Source organism: Vittaforma corneae (assembly GCF_000231115.1).
Source record: "Vittaforma corneae ATCC 50505 unplaced genomic scaffold supercont1.5, whole genome shotgun sequence".
In the NCBI taxonomy this organism is placed as follows: domain Eukaryota; kingdom Fungi; phylum Microsporidia; family Nosematidae; genus Vittaforma; species Vittaforma corneae.
Window position 1 is genome coordinate 52,095 of NW_006889838.1, and position 21,222 is coordinate 73,316.

Genomic DNA, 21,222 nt, shown 5'->3' on the forward strand with positions numbered 1-21,222 from the left:
ATAATATGTTTATTTAATTTTCGTAATTCAACTTGGTTATGATACAAAGAATATTGAAATAAGATGATTTGGAAAGTTACAAACAATCTTTATCAAATATTAAAGTGACTATTCGAAATGTATCAAATGTATTTATGATTTATATTTTCTCGCAATACAAATCTATTTTAAATATAATATAAATATTGTTGTGTTTAAAAGGCTATTTTCTGAAATTCTTTATATTCTCAACATCATCATTTTCAAACCCCAAATCAACTCCGTGTCTTTCAACTTCAATTTTTATTCTATATTTCTCAAAAATGTCTTGGAGTAGTGAATCATCACATATAAACTTATTTTTTTTCCAAAAATATTTATGAACGCATTCAACATCTCTTTTCAAGTATATAATGGCACGAGGGTCATCAACTGATATACATTGTGGGAAATCTATGACCTTTATGTCTGTTTCATTCACCATAACATTAAATTCATTAAAATCACCATGCGCATATCCCATATCCCACATTTTTCGTAGAAATTTTAGCATTTTATTAGAAATATCAGTAGGGTTGGTGACTGTTACTTTATAAAGTGGGTTGTGTTCGTCCAAAAACTCCATCACAACCACATGTCTATTAGAGCAGTAGTATTTTGGAACAGAAGTACACGAAAATTCCTGAAGAAACATAGCCTCTTTTTTGGCAGATTCTATATTTGCTAAAAACCAATTTTCTTCATTTTTAAGATCTCTTTCTTCAATTTTATTGAAACTAGTCCTGCCTAACCGATGAATTTTCATGGCTGTATCTATACCTTTAAACCTTCCCCAATAGATATCCGATTCTTTTCCTATTCCAATTTGTGAACCAATCATTTCCAATCCGATCTTCCTCAATGAATTGATTGCTAGACAGTCAAAACCACTTAAGCTGAGCTTGTATGTATTTGAATAGCATTGAATAAATTTCAGTTTTACTAAATCTCTTAAATACTCTGTAAAGTTCGCCTTTATTCTTGACTTATTCCTTATCATATTTTCTGGGACATAATTATGTGTTTTTACAAACGACTCTGCAGCTTCAAGTACTTTTAAATGATCTTTTGTGATAGTCCATACACCATCCATCAGTAGTTTCATTCTTGGGCTGAAAAATTTACAACAAAAATATGCTTGAAAACCAGGATGTAAATGGTGAAATTGGATACAACAGTTTCAATTGTCAACTAGCATTATTCACATATAATCTATTGTATTTTAGAAATTTAAATTTAAATACAATAGTGTTTATTGAATATAGACACATTACTGTGGTTCTACATATAGATTTCAAATTAAATTGATATTTATATTAAACTTCATCAGCATACAGAATCCATTTATGTGTGCATTATAAGCTATATAAATAAATAATATTATTAGGATGAAAACAAAAAACCATAACTTCACCAATTAATTGCTGCAATAGTATTTAGTCTGGAGGTACTAAGGTAATTATAAATTGATTGAATATTCTGCTTAGAAAACATGGATATTTCGCTATAACGCTATTCAACATCAATTAAATTAACTACTAAGGAAAAGATATCATTCGAGAATATAAAAGAATTCATACGTATGCTTTGCAATTAAAAATGATTTCGCATAATGCATACGAAAATAATGTAAATAATGAAGACACAATGCACATAAAATCTTCAAAAGCAAAAGACTGGATATTGCCAAGAGATGTTGAGGGTGCAAAAAATATAGGGATGACTTAAAAAATTATAAGTTATACAACATAATATGGGAAACACATCTGTAATATTTCGTTATCTCCTAAAAAACATATTATATGCAAATTTTTGGTTTACATATTGCTAAAGTTTGAATGTTTTATTATAAGGCAAATATATTTGACAAGAGAAGAGTCATCATGATTTAGAAATTAAAATACATACAGCTTTAGAGATAACTTATATGCGACGTGTTTCAAATGCAAATACTTGAATTGGATGTTGTCTTCAAAGGCTTGTTGTTGTTAAACTTTGATAATAAAAGTATGGCGAAAGTATAGCATCCTGGACATTTGTCCAAATATTTTTTTCATCTACTTTACATCAAACTGATTTTCTTTTAATCCCAATATTAAACAATCAAAAAATCATTGAAATTTTTGATGAATAAGCAAAATGTGAAAGGACACAGTGTCATTTTAATAACGTGATCGGACAAGTATATGGTACTCTTAAATATCTTTCGGATGCCTTTCCTTTTACAGCATCTAATTATTTAGATCATCAAGAGTATTACACAACCAACATGATAATATAAACGCAACGAAGCAAACTTTTTGGATCAAAATTCAAAAATAACCAAAGGGCTGCTTTATTTATAAACTTTATAATATTTTATAACATCAATTTTTCAAATCAAAATGGTACTTTGGATTTGATTATGTTTTATTATATTTTATTTCAAAAATAATTTAATTCTGGAATGTGTAAAAATTTTCCAAATGTGCATAGATAAAATGGCGCATTTTCCTTTTTATAGACTTGTCGAGTTTTAAACAATTTTGTTAGACACGTTTTGATTTGCCATTGCGTTAAAATGAATTTCAACTATATGTTAACCCATAATAGTTCAAAGTTGTTATGTTATAGTCTTGTCTTCTACTGTCTGATTTATGATAATACCTTTGCTGTGTAGATTCTCCGTGTTTATTTATCGTTAAAACGCATTTTAATGAATTCACGGCCTTTTTTAAATTTAGACTTTTGTTTGGCTAAAGTTTTTATTCTAAAATAAAGTTGTTCCTAGATTTCGATGTCTATTTTATACAATTAAGCTTGGCATCAATTTTGGATTGAAAACATTTAACTGCCATTCTTTCAAAATCACAATAAAAATTCCATCATGCGTATAATAGGCATTGGAGTAGTTAACCGAATAAGAATCACATTTTCATGGCATGCCAATGTGTAGAATTTCTGAAGAACTTAACAATCAACATTTAGCTGTTTGCAAGCCATGCCAACAATATTCTTGTATAACAAAAGAATCATCTGCAATTCAAAGATAGTTTTGCATGCATCATTTTGCATGTAATTTGGTCTTTTATATTGAAATATTTAGAAAACTCACAGATATCTTTTTTAACAATTTTAATATTAGATCATAAATAAATGGTGAAAAGCCATGCTCAAAAAAACTTTTAAGCAATGAATTTTATTTTACCATAGCTCATAAATGGACACATTGTATTTGCCAATTTAATGAGAAGTTCACTGAAATGATAGAAATATCATACTCATCGAAATGTCAAGTATTTGTATGTATGATTTGTCCGTAGTAATACTTAGTACCTCACTGATCATTCATTATTTATTAGGTTTGGTATGTTTCAATATATTACAAACATTTACTATAATGTGACGAATGTATATGTTGTAAAAATAGGCACAAGCATATGTACTTCCATTCTGAATATATTTATCTCAATGCTGGAAAGCCCGGCATATACTAAAACTGCAATATCTGTGAAGACAACGCTATGAATGTTTTGTCGAACTTACTAGAATAGTCATAGAGCATGACATGTGCTATGAATCTTGGATCTTGATGTAAAAGATGTAGTCCAATGGAGTTTAGCTAAGATATTTTAGACATTAAAGATTAGTGATTGGAGCACTGTTTACATGCCAAACTTGATAGCTTCTGTTCTTTATTTAATACGACTGTAAATTGCTATTGCATTATTTATGCATTATACTATATTACAAATTTGACTTTTCATTATATTATATATCTTTTGCGTACTCCAACATTGATTTAATCATATATTGCTAACTTAGGCACAATAACTCCCTCTAGGAGTTGCTGAATGTTCTTAGGAATTATTATATGTTTTGATGCGTCTATGATTACAACACGCTGTCAAATTTGGATTTATAATGCACAGTACTGTTATTAGTTTTGTTTTAATTGAATTTATTGAGTCAACATGGCTTATTCATTTTTGTTTGCCCAAAACTAACAATAACAAATCATGTCTACATAAAACAGTTTCATTAATTATATATTTATCATTAAAAGTAATAGTGTTTGGTGAGCGGCTAGCAATAATCGCGGATTATATTTTTAATCATTTAGCACTCCAAATCATATTTTTCTAAAAATTACATACAAATAAACTAGAACTGTTACTATTCTACTCATATCATAGTGGTGTATAATCTTATTGTAATGATTTTCTAAAACTATTTCTGTAGTTTTTAATCTAAGTTCAAATTTATTTTTTTATTTTAGTATCAACACTTGTTATAACCCAACCAATATTTAATTTTTTATATCACATTATTAGTAGTTTAGTTGTAATACTGGTGTAACTTTTTTCATTGCCATTTCTAATTAAGACCAAATAGAGTCTATATGATATAATATCAAGAATATCGCGCAGAAATAATATGCTTGTTGGTTAAGAATATTGGCATTGAACAAGTTAACAGTTTTAATTTTTTTAATAATAATATATTTCGAAAATTAGCAATTTAATAATCAAACAGTACAAACAAAAAGGTGTATCAATATTTAGAAAGTTCCGATTTTGATTAGCATTTATTATACCACACGGATTTGAACTTATAATCCAAATTTGATAAAGCTTAGTTTGAGCTTCGACCGGCATTCCTTCATATACGTTTTTAATTATAACTTTTAATTCAAATGTGTTTTGACTGCAAATTGTTAATTTGTTGTTTTATGACACCTTTTATTAATTTAAATCAAGAGATTGACGATAAAAATAACTATGTTTTCTTTCAAAGGTTTATTAGAACCAAAATACAGCTTGGATGATTATCTTGTCAATTGAAAGCAGATTTAAAACCTTGGTATATACCAAAGAATGTAAATCATTGGCATAAATGTTTGTGCATATAACGGTTTCCATATAATCTTGCCAACAAAATTAACCTTAAGACTTCATAATGTATAATACCTTGCTATTGTTTCTATTGAAAACATCAGGATAAGAAGACTGCATACCCATAATTTAAAAATTAAAAAGGAAACCATATTTTCTATCGCACAGTATCCATTCATTGATTTTCTTCAATTTTTTCTCTGAAATCTTTGTTCATTGAAATCAAAGTTTGAAAAGTTTCAAGTACAACATGGATTTTCATGAGAGGGGCTTTCTGATAATGAATGCGTATAAAATAAATTTTTTTATCATCTGTAATACGCTATATTATACATTCTTCAAACAACAATTTAGTGCTTCTCTCTAATTCTCAAACATCTTTTTATGTATCCCTTTTAATTCACAACGATCGATTGTTGCCACTTGCATCAATATGATTTCCACAATTCTATTGTCATTTTAATATAATGCATTGATAACGTTCAATCTATAATTTTGATGTTTTTATGCTTTAGAGGCTTGATTAATATTTTTTGGGCATAGTCATTACGATTTAGTGGCTGTACATCATACAACAATAAGATTTTCAAAGATCTATAAATGAGTCAGAGAAATAAGCCATACTACATCTAAAACCGGTTATTATGAGAAATTTAAAAGAGCGTAGATCTTGAAGTTTTTATTAAAATCTAGATTGTGGTGATAAAACTTGAGCATAAAAGTATGCGAACCTGTAGAATTAAATGCAACAAGTCCATATTTATGACCATTGAAAGGGTAAACTTATAAAATATAAAGGCAATTTATGTTGATCCGAAAATCAAGAGTGAATGTTTGAGAGATAGATAATATAACTAAAAGTATTTTATCATAAAAATACCAACTGATCCAAATAAGCAAATGCTTGGTGGGTTGAACTTGCAATTATATAGTGAGAGTGATTTCAGCTTATAGGCCTATTTTAACCGCGGATATGAACATTTAATATTGTTATGACAGAATTTTTGTAGTGCTTATTAAGGAAGTCTAGAGATTAATGAGAGAATTGCAGTTTTAAAAATCTTTTTAAAAAGTTGCAACAAATGCAGAATCATAAAAATAATGTGGCTGACCATTCTAATTTGAGCTAGTATTTAAATCATACAAATTTATTACTAAGCTTTACGTCCTTAAGGCTTTATTTTGATGTAAATACCTTTTAATGAATCTCTGCCACTTTCAATTTTAAATCTCTCCTCTAAAATAGTTTACCGGCTTATAAACAATAAAAGACATCTTTTTATTAATAGTAGTGTTGAGTTTAAGCAGAGTTCATAATTTTATCATTTTTATCTTATGTTATCATTTGATTGTATACTGGCCGTATCATTTAATATCTTTTAACTACAGTAGCATTTACAGGTATTTTAACATCTAGACTGTACAACCTATCTATCATAAATATATTCCATAAAGCTAGCACCGCTTTATGATATTCGGATTCCTCATAGAATCCTATTTCTTTCTATGATATATTTGATAAATCAAGTTTTATGGTGGTTTCCTGCAGCATTTTATTAATTTAAATCATTTTTGGGGCAGAAACTTTTAAAAGCAATCAAAGACCGTTGTAATCATTATCCATAAAATAATATTATATGAAAACTTTTCTATAATACCACCTTGATAATAAGTGGTCAAGTTCATCATGTGCGTAGAAATATGACTATTTAAAATTCCATCATGTAGACAATTTAGCAAAATACTTGGATTGTATGTTGTGAAAGTTTTAAATAAACTCTTTTAATGTGAAAGCCATCATAAACTTTATGTTTAGAGTTTACCAGAAGTTGTTAAGCAAAAAATTAAAAAATCAATAGGAATATTATTGTCGCCTTTTCACATTATCTTTGTATTGTCGAAGCATGCTAAAGTAATATGCAACAAATATGAGCACTATGAGAAAAATATTTAAAGACTGATAAGAGAATAAAGAAAACACAATCAATCGACAATAATCAAGGCGATTATAATTAAGGTAAAAAGCGCACGATTGTTTTATAAATAATATGAGGATATAATTTACAGTTGTACAATATAAAGGTCCCATTATATTATTGTGATGAATGCCACTTGGTCCGAATTTCAAAATTTCAGTTGAATTGCAAGATTTTTAGGTAGATTTACATGTTTGAATTAATCAAAGAATGGTGAGTTTAAAACAGCCTACTAATTTAAATGAAATTACAATACGAGATCTTAAAAATGAGCCATTATTATAAATTGAAATATGCTGCAGTAATGTATAAGCTAGCATTTGATTTTCCAAACATGAAAATATGTGAAACTTGTTTGCTCAAATTCCATTTTAACATATAAATGAATATTTACTTGAAGTGTGATGAATATTAGATTGTGATTCAAATAGGAACGAAGTTTTCATAATTTATGCACTATAAAACATCTTTTAAAACTATCCTAACATCACAGTATAATTGCAATTTTCTAAATAGCAATTGAACAAATTTGATCAAATGTAAATTGAAGTTGAATGAGTATATAATTTTTAAGTCATTTATTTTAAAATTTTCATTGAGACACAAAAACTTTTGAAAGAAACATGCGCGCATACAACCAATCTGTATTTTCATATGTGTTTTGTCACATTAAGACTTATATAAGATTAAACTTCAGACATTTTATCAAATAAATTTTTTCGATCATGTAATTATAAAATAGCTGATGTGTTTTAATATTTTAACACTATTTTATGATATTAACGTGATAAAGTTAACTTAAGAAGCACAAATGCATACTAATGTTGTGCATCCACATATCAAATACATACATTAATATCTTTATTTTGCAAACAAATCAATAAAATGGCCTCAAATCTATCAACACTGTGGTTTTATTATTGAAATTAAAGTTTTGTTTTCTACGTAGGTTATAAAATCCAAAGATAATTTTAATAAACAGCACAATTTATATGCGCTTTGTTGATTACTACAACCATATTCCCTTGATAATTTGGCAATAGCTTAGTTAGGAATCAGATGGAACTTGTAGATACCAGGTTTGAAAATATAAAATTTAATAAAAGCTAGCGAAAACATATGAAAACGCAACAAACCCAAATTCAAGTCCAAACCATATATTTTGTGCTTAACGTCTACTTTTGCTCTTAAGTCCTTTTCAATTTTTCTGGTTTTTATTTTTACAAAATTTATAGCCATAGTAGTGTTTATGATGTACTTACCACATGACAATAGTATTACTAAAGACACTTGTAGAAAGATCCAGGAGCATATAGTTTTCATGTAGTTGTGATTTATTCAATACTCTTTATATGGCTCTAAAAATTATGAATCATGTTTGGATATAAAAGTGTTTAAATAAATTTTATATCAAAGATAAATTGGGTTAAATATTATAATGCAGTATCCTTTCTGGAAAAATTAAATATATATTTGTTGAAATTTTTTAATAATATGTCTTGGTGGTCGTAAAAGGAACTGTAGCACACATTTGGACGATTTTGGTATGAATACAAGGAATATTAGCTAATATGTTAGAATTATAAGAAAAGTTATTTGATACCAGATATGCATTTTAAAAACAATTGATATATCAGGAATATGCATAAAGTAAAAATTATCTAGATGCCTGGGCATTAATACACAAGCTCATAATTGCGTCAAGCTTCAAATAAAACTACTAGTAAACTATGACGTGGCATTGCAAATGCATTTATATTGTACGTTGATATGTTGCACAAAGTACCATCTAATTTCAAAATATTAACCGCACGTCTTTTGTCAGAAGTATTTAGTCGTTTCAACTAAAAATTTTAATTTAACGAACTAGTTATTTCAAGTAGAAACTGATGGTAATCTTTCTGGACAATTTAGACTTTGCAATTTGACAAGTCCAGAAGACAATCAATTGACTGTGTGAATATAAAAAAGTACTCATCTAACTGATTTAAAGTTCAAACTTTGGTGCTGAGACCATACACTAGATATACGTCTATATGCCCAAATGGCCACAAATATTACATAAAACTCACCAACACAGTCTTTATATCTTGGAGTGTCCTAAATTAGCGTGTCGTAAAATTTTCAGAAAATGAGAAATATGCCAATCTATCCAAGAATACACTGTATTTTCACATAGGTAAATAAACTTGAAAAATCAGCACTCATGAAGAAATAAAAGTATACCCAGACAGTATGGATATCGTAAACACATTAACACCACGAGTTCCATATGTGGTGATTTAGACGCTTATTCAAGCCACATGGTATACTAATGTGTGAACAGCAGTCACTCCAATCCCCCGTACTCACCGGCCATGATATGATTGAGTTGGCGGAATGAATACAGAAGAGATTTTGGAAGGAATTTGTTGGCATCTAAATATTGAGAAACAAAAGGCAACAGGAGATGGTGTATGACACAAATGCATTTAGAGTCAATCACAACTATTTGTAGTATATTCTGGTATTGAAAAAATAAAGACGGCTATTAAACAGATTATTTACAGATTTTAAAGCCAAGCAGCTTTGAGCTAAACGATTCAAGTTCTTATGGTAAAATAATTTGTGAAATACACAGATCTCAATGTATCCTTAAGCTATGTAAGATATGTTTTGAGTAATTTTATAATAATATTTGAATAATAAATCAAGAAGTGTTCTAAAACCAGACAGACAAATTTTGTACAAAGCATAGAGAGTTTCGAGCATTCACTAATCTTAAACCAAGCGTGCGGTTCAGAATGTTCAGGATCAAAAAAGATATATTTAGAAGAGCTACCTGCTAATTCCTCGAAAATTTTATTGTGTCAAGTCTCACAAGCTGAGTCATCTACATATAAATAGGATCTGAGTATTTATTTCATCACTGTACTTTTCACTACATTTTTACAATACCTGCAAAGTACGGTTTGATACAGGAAAATTCTGAAAGTGATAATGGTATTTTAAAATATGGACTAAATCAAACAGCTATATTTATGATTTTAGTTAATTGCAGATGAATTTCTGTGGTCATCATCTACACATTGATGTATGTTCATGAATCCGTATCTATATTGGCAGTTTTGTCAAAGAAAGCTCCTAAATGAGTGGAAGACATACAAGAATGAGGATGTTGGTTTAGATTTGTATAAACAGATAAGACCCCAACAGCATATTTGAAATGGCATACATTATAAATTTTTACTATGAAATAGTGATTGACGTGACAATCTTAAGCGGAATTCCATGTGCATTAATTTTAATATTTTTAATATCACTAGATACTGACCTATATGATTTAAGGGCAAATAGATGCAGTTAGCATCATTGTAAAATCGCAACACTCCACAAACACATTTTCAACAAAGATGGATCTTTTATTGTTTGATAAACTTCAACCACCTCGTGCCATTTCATGTATAATAATCTGGAATTATACAATCAACAAATTAAAATAAGTATATAAGTATCACCTCGAGGCCAGTTCTAGCTTTATGTATGTGGTCTTTACCGACTTTTAAAAGAACGCATATGAAAATTTTAAATATGTTGGGTTGATATAAAAGGTGCAAATGCTTGCACATTGCTACAATTCTGGACTCTTTTAAAAGTGTTCAATTCATCAGGACATACGTAATTCTCTACAAGTTTATGATTGATAGCTCACATCAATCTTATGCCTTTCAAAACCCATCCTATTTATTTAAGCTACATGGCAATCTTAACTGGGGTAGGGGAGATTCCCGCCCAACACAATGAATGGTTGTTTGAATGCACAGCTCAGGTGATTATCTCACATTTGCTAACAGGCATGACAGATATTTTGAGCTCGATTGCTTTTCTAGAGACAATACTGTGACTGAACTTAAAGAATGCACGATGCGTAATTTATAATATAATTCCTATCATAAACGTATAAACGCACCAAACTTTTCTTGGATGCTTGATTATAAACAGCAGAAATAGACGTTTTATAGATAGTGAAACCAAGATAATTTGCGTAACTATGAATTCACCTTTTAAAAATCAGAATCATTCGTGAATTTCACCTCATTTGTATGATTAACTGAAAATGAGGAATGAGATTAAGAATGCGGTTGTCTAATTTAATAATCAATAGAAACAATCCACTTAATAAACTAGACAAAGATTGATAATGCCCAAGCTTCCTTCAGTTAATCTATAATAGTTGATTTTCGACACGACCCGCTTGTCTGGTTATATTCGTAATATTACTTTTGAGATATTATCTTATTATTTCTAACACAACTGAATGGGTTGATCAGTTCTGGTACAATAAGCTTATGTTTCCAAAAATGGTTCATTTTGAATGCCCGTTTCCACTCATAGCTCTCTTTGCTTACCACTTTCGAAATAATTCTTTTGACACTAGTTAAGCATTTGGCTACAATAAAGCACGGGATACAACCAATCGGTCTGAAAATCAGAACATTCTGCATATGCTGAGCATAGAAGTAGCATCTCATCACCATTCTCAATGAATTTTAATTTGATCATGCTGATTGGAAATCAACTTTTCAAAGCGATATATAAGGGCATGTAATCGCAGGATTTGTGGGCTCTATCCAAGGGAAATGCTCATGACATACAAATGTAGCTTGGCCTAATAAAAAAGAATTGTATCGATTCAAATTAAGAAACAGGTAATAAATTATATTAAAGCCTTATTTTTGTTTTTCGATTCAAGACTTATTTACCATATTTTTAAATGCAGACGACGAATTAGATAAAAAATTTATAGGTTTGAGCAATTCGGACCGCACGGACCTGTGCAGTGTAAACACGCCGGGGGAAGGAAAAGCACAGCCTCAAACACTCGCTCACGGCTAGTGTCGCACAGCTTGCTTCCTTGTCTGCGTCGTCTCCGCATCCACACACACTCGAGTCTGCTTTCTGGCTTAGAGGCCTTCAGCCATTACACGGAGGACGTAGCTGTGCTGCTGCGCTAACACACAACAGCTTCACCAGCGGTCCTGATCAGCGCTTCCTCTCGTACTCCTCTGACCTACTCTTGTGCATCAGCAGTAGGGTAAAACTAACCTGTCTCGCGACGGTCTAAACCCAGCTCACGTTCCCTGTTGGTGGGTGAACAATCCAACACTAGGTGATTTCTGCTTCACCATGCTAGGAAGAGCCGACATCGAAGAATCAAAAAGCGGCGTCGCTATGATCGCTCGGCCGCCACAAGCCAGTTATCCCTGTGGTAACTTTTCCGTCACCTCTCCTCATAACCTAGAAGAGGATCTATAGGCCCCTGTTTCCAGTAGCGCTAGTTCACACTATCGCCTAAAGCAAGCTTTTGCCCTTTTGCTCCATGAGTGGTTTCCTTCCCCTCGAAGCTTACCTTTGGACAACTGCGTTATAGTTTAGCAGTCGTGCCGCCCCAGCCAAACTCCCCATCAGATATCTAACGCGTTCGTTCCATATGCCAGTGGTCTTGCACCTTTTTCCCACCTTGCTGCGGCATCACAACAAACGCCTCTATCTCACTAGAGTCAAGCTCAACAGGGTCTTCTTTCCCCGCTGCTTGTCCCAAGCCCGTTCCCTTGGCTGTAGGTTCGCGCTGCTCAAGTAGGGACAGTGGGAATCTCGTTGCTCCATTCATGCGCGTCACTAATTAGATGACGAGGCATTTGGCTACCTTAAGAGAGTCATAGTTACTCCCGCCGTTTACATGTGCGTACTAAATATTACTTCATTAACGTCCCAAGCACTGGGCAGAATTCACTTTCTATCTGCCAGAAAGCTATGTTTTTATTAAACTGTCAGATTCCCCTTGTAAGCCCAGTTCTAGCATGCTAGAGCCAATAATTCTCCCGAAGTTACTCATCCATTTTGCCGATTTCCCTTACTTGAGTTCTCTCTCACATTGGGCTACTCACCCCTGAGTCCTGATGCGGTTCGGTACGACTGGCTCCTGTCTTTTTACCAAGCTGTCCGTCTACTTCTCTGTGTAACGCTCCGTAGATCCTCCTGCAGACAAATTGCCATCTGCTCCTGTCCAGCTGTCGTTCTTATATTGCTATCTCAGAGCCATCATATGAATATCCTCATATCCCCCTTTTACATAGGATCGTATCACCTCCTTCTATCAAAAGGATGAACCCGACTCAACATGTCCTAATAATAGTCGCTACTACTTCCAAGATCTGCTCCGGGGCTCGCTCCACACACCATCGCCAGTGTCCTTCTCCGCAAGCCTCGTGCCAGTCTACCAATATGCAGGTCTCGCACCCGACATCACCACCTTCAATTTTAGTCTATCCCAAATTCGATAGGTACGTTGTAACACGTTTCTTAGCGGATTCCAACTTCCATGGCCACCGTCCTACTGTCTTAACTTGGTCATCTACTTTGCTGCGTGTTGTCGCTTTGGTTGCTTATCCTGCTTCCAGCTTCTTTGCTTCTTGCAGATCATGCTTACCACAATCTGCCCACTGGTTGAGAACTCCTAGACATGCACTAGATCCTAGCACATTCGACACATTCGGAGTTTGTTGACTCTGTCCACATCCTCTCTACTGCATCTTCCTATACCTCAACCGCTGTCCTGAGAGACATTTCGACTGGAACCAGCTACCAGATAGTTCGTTTGGTCTTTCGCCCCTATACCCATTTCTCGTCATCGAATTGAACATCAGAACGACTAATATCCTCCATCAGAATTTCTCCTGACTTCAATACCAACAGATATAGTTCACTATCTTTCGGGTCTTACCACCGCAACTTCCCGATTTCTCTCGGATCGGGGCCTCCACCCTTCTCCTCGCTGCGCTGGAAATCTCCTTGGTCCGTGTTTCAATACGGGTCCCATAAATGGGCTTACTCTCATGTACTTTCTGTCTTTCATCCTATCCAATTGTTTTCAGCTTTCCCTCGCGGTACTTCTTTGCTATCGGTCTCTCCTTGTATTTAGCCTTGGATGTTCATACCACCCTTTCATACTGCACTACCAAGCAATACTACTCTTCCTGCTCGCTGGCGTCGTCCGTGGGCTCTCACCACCTCTGGCTCCTCTTTCCATAGGATTCTTGCACCGCTCCCACAACTTTGCATTACCATTAGAGCTCCTTCTTGTTCGTTCGCCACTACTAAAGAAATCCACGTTTGTTTCTTCTCCTGTCCTTATTGATATGCTTAAGTTCAGGACGTACCCGTGCATCTCTGCACCATTCCAACCTCACAATATGCATTGTGACTATCGTATTCTCTACGTTGGTCATCGACTGGAGAACCTATCCATCCCGTACATGAGATATGAACTGATCTGCACTTCCGTTGTAGCTCAACAGCTGATGTGGACTTGTCCACAGATGTGTCAAAAGTCACCGTCTATTTGCCGCCCACTGGTGTTTGGCATGGGTGAAAAATTTACTACAAAACATGTGCTGAATAACTGCGATACAAGGAGTGGCTGAAAACAGAACATATGCAGTTTTACAAAGCACATTTAATTTAAACTTAGAAAAGCCTATCTCGTAAATTCCAAATGTAGAGTTTGTTTTGTTATTATTCTAAACTACTAAATCTGAAGCCAATTTTTTCTTCAATAAAAAATTTGCCGTTTATTTAACCATGTTGTTTCCAGAAATAAGAAGAATAAGAACACCATTATTCAAAAATATTTCACATGCAAACATTGACAAATCATCTGAACTTTATTTGTTATACAAAAAACGCAATCTCACATCAGATTATCTTATAAACTCCACTGAAAACATGTTTGTAATTGCATTTTTCTACAACGAGCTTTTCGATATAAAAGACTATCTTGCATACTTAAGAGAGTTATCCATCACAAATCAGTCGTATAATATTATCAAATATTATCTAAAAGAAATATGCACTACTAAATTTAATTGTGAAATGGACTCTTCTCATTCTAGTTTGAAAAATTGCAAAGACTTTCTAAATTCATTTTTTGATAGCTACAACAAATCAAAAGACAACATACAGGCTATAATTCTCAAGATTATGAAAGGTGAGCTTTACAGAATGGTTAAAATACCAGTAGATGACTTTGACCCATATTTTTTCATTGGATACTGTACAATTGGAGATACTTTTCTTCCCAATTTTGAATCTACTTTTGACCTTTTCATTACAAAATCTATAAATATTGTCAAGGTTTTGAATGATTTTGAATTTTATAATAAAACTGATGATAACCAAGTACCACAGGCAACCCGTCTTATATTGAAACATTTAGAAATATGCATTGACTATTTAATTACAGAAAACATTCTTAGCAAGATTGTTGAATACATAAGATTTGACAATGTTGGTTTAGATCTTATTTACAAGATATGTTGCTATAAAGAGACACAAAAGATTGTATTTAAAAAATTAATGAATATTTCTGATTATGAGAAGTATTTGACAGTTGCTTTGCACATTTCTTCTGACATTGATAGCTATAAAGCCATTAAAGATCATGCCATCGGTAGAATTAGAGGATGGCCATCGGTAGAATTACCCCCGAGATACGTCTTAGAATTCCTCTTAATACATTTTTACTACGAGTATAATAGCTTTGATTACCATTTACTCGATGAAATTTGTGGGTTGTTTAATTTAACCGATACCGTTGAGTATAAGCTCATTACTAAACGCCCAGGATTGTTGGTAGACGAAGACATATTCTACAAGATAAGAGATTGCAAGGATTTTAATGAACTTACAAGGCTATTTGCATCGTTTATTTATTTATGCTCCTTTGATAAGCTCGCTCTTGATGATCAACTGCTTGAATTACCAGAAAAATTTTTTAGTATAGGCCTTTCAACTATCAATTCTGAAACTGCAAGAAATTTGAAAATTTACAATGATAATCCTTTCAACGAACGATTAAGAAAAAATGTCTACTTAAAAATTGATAGAAGTATATTTGTCAGATACCTCATCAAACGATACAAGATTTTCAATGAAATCGACTTTTTAAAAGAAGAGTATTCAGCTTATGAAAACTTAATGGATGATAAATATAAAGTGATGTATGCATTATACAATCTAGAATGGGCAAGCAAACACATTGAAGAGTTAAACAGAATAGGAATATCTGACAAATTGTATTGCTCACTAAAAAGTTCACCGTTTAAGGATTGTTTAATGAATGCTGGTTTGAAGGGCAATAAACAAACTGAAATTGAAAAAGATAGTATGGCAATATTAACTATGCCTGTCAAACCAGAAGACGATGAGGCTAAACGAATGAAATATACAAATACAGATAAGAATACGTCAAATCAGCACACTATCATTTTAGAATCTCAAAATGGTATTTCTTGTCTGGCCTCATCGGAATCAACAATGCTTAATAATTCTGATAACATTGACAGCCATCAACAACAAACCCACAATTCAAGTTCTCCACAAATTCTTCAAGGCATCGTAGATGCATTTAAAAATGAACATGCGAATTTCTCTTCGCTGATATGTAAAATTCAAGCATCAGATGAATATGTCGATATCCTTAAAAGCCTATTTCGATGGACTTATCGAACAAAGTATTTCATGCATTTTCTTGAATTTTATAAACAATCCATCATACGGTTTGAATTAACTTATGAAGATGTCAAAAACATTACTTTAGAACTTGTAAAGAAATTCAAGGACACAGATATAGTAAAATTATCTGCATCTTCTCTATTTATCAAAGATCTTTACAATTTTATTAATGACTTTTCCAATTTCAATACTTCTGTAATTGAAGGAATAAGTATGAAAATAGATAAAAATCCCAATTCTATAGAATACCACGACTTTGTGCATTCACTAGTCCACTCAACAGTATTTAATTATGTTGTTGTGGGTTCTAAGCTATATTCACATCTAAACAATGCCACCTTCAGCTTAGATCATTTGCTAACTTATAAAAGTGATGATGTATTGCTTGAAGCTGTTAAACAATTGAAAATCAATGTTAATAGAACAATTAACTGCAATGAAGTATTGCTTAATATTTTATATTCACGAGGCCTTACTGATGAACTTTCCGCTCTCATTTGCAAGAAACTGTACATTCCTGATTTGTCTACAAATGATCTTCAAAGAATATACTTCTTTATTTTACCTTAATCCATCAAATTACATCAAATATGATATTTATCAATGTGGATTTTCCCTCGATGAACACATTGTAACGGACTTAATCCAATTGCTATCAAAAACTTATTCTGAAGATCTTTTTATGAAAAATTTCTGATATTCTCAATACGTATCAATGGACACAATCATGCTTTGATCAAATGATACTTTCACTTGAAAACTCAAATTTTTTATTTAAAAACTGGGTATTTGATAATTTAAATACACAGAACATTACACTTCCATTATTCATTAAGCTGTGCTGGTTTGTAGGCAATGAGGATGATACTCAAGTTTTAGGTAAGGCTTTGACTATCCTAAGGAGAGGTAAAGTATATGATATTATTGATTCTTGGGCAAAAATAAAGAAGTTTGACAGATTGACAAGAAGAGTGTATCCTTTACGACTACAAGACAAGGAATTTTATAAAAGGATATTTAATGGAACACAAGATGAAGATGAAAAAAAATATTAAGAATGACATACGACCTGTCATTTATTGAATCACATATCTAAATCTATAAGAAATGCATTGCAAGAAACTATCGGATAGTATCAAAGCATAAAAGAAAACAGTGAGGTGCCAAAATCAATCAAAGCCAATAAATAAACTATTAACTGTTCTTAATTTTAATATCGTTGAAAATAAATGCTTCACACAAATAATCAAACAACAAGCACAATACAAACGTATTAATTAGAAGAATTTAATCATCTACTTCTTCTTACCCTTCTTGTCAGTAGTAACTGAACCCGTTGGCTTAGTACCAGTGACTTCCTTAAGATCAACACCATACTCGCTAAGTGCTTTCTCCTCAGATACACATTCAATAATCTGTCCAACAGCAACCAAGACACCAGAATCTCTGCAGACGAATTTTCCAAGATTAGGGAAACTCTTGACACCCTCAAAAAGAGCTTGTTTAGTAGGATAAATTAATGCAGTAAACTTCTGGTCTTTGGCAATGAAAGGAGGATTCTCAACTACTGCATTACTATCCCTATCAACAGCAGATACAAGCTTAACAAACTTAGAAGCAATGTTTGAGGTACCACATGAAACAACAGGAGTATAGCCAGACTTAATGCCTTTCTCCTCTTGACCAGAAGATTTACTCTTACCCTTAAGTGAGACACAAGAAACAAGGTAGAAAGGATAAAGATTGAAACTCTCATCTTTAGCATCACCTATCATATGACCAGCAGTAACCTTTTCAATAAGAGGAGCCTTGTTTTTATCTTCAATCTTCAAGCTGAAGCCAATATTCATTCCAGCCACACCTGCTTCAACATCTTGCTTGTGAGCTTGAATATTCTTAACTTCACCAACAAATCCTAGTGGCAAATCTTTGACTAACATGCCTTTTGTGAGAATACCGTAGTCTACTCTTCCACAGATAATAGGTCCTTGGCCTGGAACGTGGGCAAGTGAAGAAACCGGAATTCTGAGTCTCTGATCAGTTGGTCTTTTGGGAGTTTCCTGGAAATCAATAGCTTCTTCTAAGCTGGTAATCTTCTCAAATCCTGGTTTTGCTTTGCCCTCTGGAGGAATATATCCCTCAAAGAAATCAAACTTCTTACCATCCTTGAAGATACCAATACCGTGGAGAGCGGAAACTGGCAGATAAATAATGCTCTTGGGATCAGGAACAAGCTTCTTAAGAAGCTTTCCAACAGCTGCGACAGCTGCATCGAAAATAGGCTTCAAGTTATCAGAGTTAACATTTCCACTTCCATCGGCTTTTCTAGCCTTTTCAGCCACTTCATCAAGCTTGTTAATACAAACTATAAAACTCTTTGAACCAAGAATAGCAGCAAGAGTCAAATGTGTTTTCAAAGTACCATCAGCTGAGCATGAGGCCTGAAAATCAGCAGGAACCACAACGATTGAAAGATCAGACTGCTTACATCCACTAGTAGCATTCTTGATGTAGTCGGCGTGACCAGGACAGTCAAGAAAGTTAATCTTAAACTTTGTAGTCTGCATCTCAACGAGAGTAGTGTTGATTGTTACACCTCTCTTTCTTTCTTGCTCAGTTCTATCAGTGAAATAAGCGAGAGTGAAAGAGCCCTTCTGGTTTTCTTCAGCAATCTTAGCAAGCTTTGCTTGTTGTCTCTCATCCAAAGTACCGAATTTGGTTGCAAGTTGACCACAGAGAGTCGACTTGCCCGAATCAACGTGTCCAATAATGCAGATGTTGATAAGAGGCTTTGCGGTAGCTTCTGACATGGGGGCTCAAAAGAGGAGAAATTTTAAATGCAAAAATTTTCCAAAATTTTCAAGGGAGGAAAGAATGAATATAACGAGTCTGTTATAAAGCCAACAAACCGTTTAAACATAGTAATTTTATTTATTTTTAGCTTGTTTTAAAATAGCTAGTATAAACTTCCCAACAAGTCCTTTTTGTGTAGGAATTAAAAGAACCAAAATATGTGAGCATAATGCAATCTATTTCAATCTGAGTATTTATTTATCCAAGACCAGTCGTAATCCTATATTTATGCTTAATTTTCCTTTTAATATTTCATAAAGTACACTTTATAGCCCACCTTTAATCTTTCTATAATACTTTTATCTGGTTTTTTTATTCCTTTTGATTTTCCGTTTTTTGGTGGAATAACAAAAATGAGGTTTTTGACAAATTGATTGATGAAGCAGAGTGTTACTGTGATTCTCACTGACGACGCATTACAATCAACTTCTACTCGTTCAACCAATGCTTTACTGTTCAAACTTTCTGAATTTGGCCATAAAGAACAAATATGACCATTTTCACCAATGCCTAGCAGACAAACATCAATCTTATGAATATTCTTTTTTAGAATATCTTCATAGTTCTTTGCACTTTCTTCTGAATTGGCAAGTATTTTAATAGGAAATACCTCTCCTCTAATCTTCTCGAGAAATGACGAGGCCGACTTGAAATTTGAATGTTTTTCTTCACATCTTTCATCACAAAAGAATATTTTCCACTGTAAAGTATCGAGTGTTTCAAGTTGATCACAATCCAAGCATTTTATGATGGATCCACCCGATATCATCAAATTGCATGCTTTACTGTCATAGTTTTTAAGGATATTAAACATACTATCCTTGAATTCCTGCATTGTCCCCAGTTCAATTAGATTGTCTTCTATCATTTGAAGTATCCTTTGAATGGGGTTAATCAAACGTAAAGTACGACAACGATCAGTCTATAAACAATAAAAATCATATGTGCTGAATACTTAAATAATTTTATTTGGTTAAACCAACACATCTTTAAAATAATATCTTTGACAGTTACTCATTAACTTAGTTTATTAAATTTAGCTATCTTAAATCTCCTTCTCATATACATTTTTGCGACAAAAGCAATTAAAACAGAAAAGGGAAATAATAAATAATCCAAACCATTCTCACAATCGTTCCTAATCATTATAAAATACGTAAACCAGTCGTAGGAGTGTGAATCTCTCTTATTTAAATTGTCTACAAAATACTTGGCTATTTTGTCAGGATCAGCAATAATACTGGAATACTCAACTCCCTTTGTAAATGAGGGTTTGGTCATATTTTCCCTTTTAAGACCAGGCGTATTCATGGCACAGCAGTACAGAATTTTCAAATTCACGTTCTCTGCCTTTAGTTCATATCTAGCACTCTCAAAAAATGATCTAAGACATGCCTTTGATGGAGCATAAGAGGAATATCCAGGAAATGTAAACAAGGCAGTGGTAGAACAAGCCATAATGAACTTAAAGGGGAATCTATTACATTTCTTAAAGTGATATAGCGACCTTATCATTCCTAAATAATTAAGCTTAATTTGTATCTCAAAAATATCATCATTTTGATCTTTAAAATATCCAGGCACAGCCATTCCTGGACAGTAAAAAATGTAATCAAAGTTCTCTTCAACATTAATTAAATCGTGAAGAGAGTCAAATACTCTTCCTGAAATTGTGGAAATCTGAGATTTCTCAAAGGATTTGAGAACATTATCCAAATTCTCATTCTTTCTCGATGTTATTACTATGTTGTTACCCAAAGAGTAAAGGTACTTTGCAAGAGAAAGCCCCAAGCCAGAAGTACCACCAATAATGAAAATGTTCTTTCCAGTTATCCTTCTATTGTAAAGTAAATACACACTCAATAGTATTGCCAATAGCAATATTACAGTGATACAGAAAAGTGCTTTTAGATTGTTAAGCATCCAACTCACATATTTGTTTGGATATT

General features: G+C 32.6%; 6 protein-coding genes and 1 non-coding gene across 7 annotated transcripts; 2 read left to right on the forward strand and 5 right to left on the reverse strand.

The window, feature by feature from the left end:
- Positions 1 to 202: 202 nt before the first annotated feature.
- Positions 203 to 1,123, reverse strand: VICG_00779 (atypical/RIO/RIO2 protein kinase; the record flags this gene model as incomplete). Its single annotated transcript, XM_007604168.1, has 1 exon — positions 203 to 1,123. One exon carries the CDS (start codon positions 1,121 to 1,123, stop codon positions 203 to 205), a length of 921 nt encoding a protein of 306 aa, XP_007604230.1.
- A 7,013-nt stretch (positions 1,124 to 8,136) lies between these two features.
- On the reverse strand, positions 8,137 to 14,170 carry VICG_02297. Its single transcript, XR_552275.1, has one exon. It is a non-coding gene; the product is annotated as a 28S ribosomal RNA (ribosomal RNA).
- A 318-nt stretch (positions 14,171 to 14,488) lies between these two features.
- On the forward strand, positions 14,489 to 16,990 carry VICG_00782 (uncharacterized protein; the record flags this gene model as incomplete). Its single annotated transcript, XM_007604169.1, has 1 exon — positions 14,489 to 16,990. One exon carries the CDS (start codon positions 14,489 to 14,491, stop codon positions 16,988 to 16,990), a length of 2,502 nt encoding a protein of 833 aa, XP_007604231.1.
- Positions 16,991 to 17,160: 170 nt separating this feature from the next.
- Positions 17,161 to 17,475, forward strand: VICG_00783 (uncharacterized protein; the record flags this gene model as incomplete). Its single annotated transcript, XM_007604170.1, has 1 exon — positions 17,161 to 17,475. One exon carries the CDS (start codon positions 17,161 to 17,163, stop codon positions 17,473 to 17,475), a length of 315 nt encoding a protein of 104 aa, XP_007604232.1.
- Positions 17,476 to 17,715: 240 nt separating this feature from the next.
- Positions 17,716 to 19,230, reverse strand: VICG_00784 (small GTP-binding protein domain protein; the record flags this gene model as incomplete). Its single annotated transcript, XM_007604171.1, has 1 exon — positions 17,716 to 19,230. The coding sequence occupies one exon, from the start codon at positions 19,228 to 19,230 to the stop codon at positions 17,716 to 17,718; it is 1,515 nt and encodes a 504-aa protein (XP_007604233.1).
- A 287-nt stretch (positions 19,231 to 19,517) lies between these two features.
- Positions 19,518 to 20,141, reverse strand: VICG_00785 (uncharacterized protein; the record flags this gene model as incomplete). Its single annotated transcript, XM_007604172.1, has 1 exon — positions 19,518 to 20,141. One exon carries the CDS (start codon positions 20,139 to 20,141, stop codon positions 19,518 to 19,520), a length of 624 nt encoding a protein of 207 aa, XP_007604234.1.
- Positions 20,142 to 20,290: 149 nt separating this feature from the next.
- VICG_00786 (uncharacterized protein) lies at positions 20,291 to 21,196 on the reverse strand (the record flags this gene model as incomplete). The annotated part of the gene is made up of 1 exon (XM_007604173.1): positions 20,291 to 21,196. One exon carries the CDS (start codon positions 21,194 to 21,196, stop codon positions 20,291 to 20,293), a length of 906 nt encoding a protein of 301 aa, XP_007604235.1.
- Positions 21,197 to 21,222: the final 26 nt, after the last annotated feature.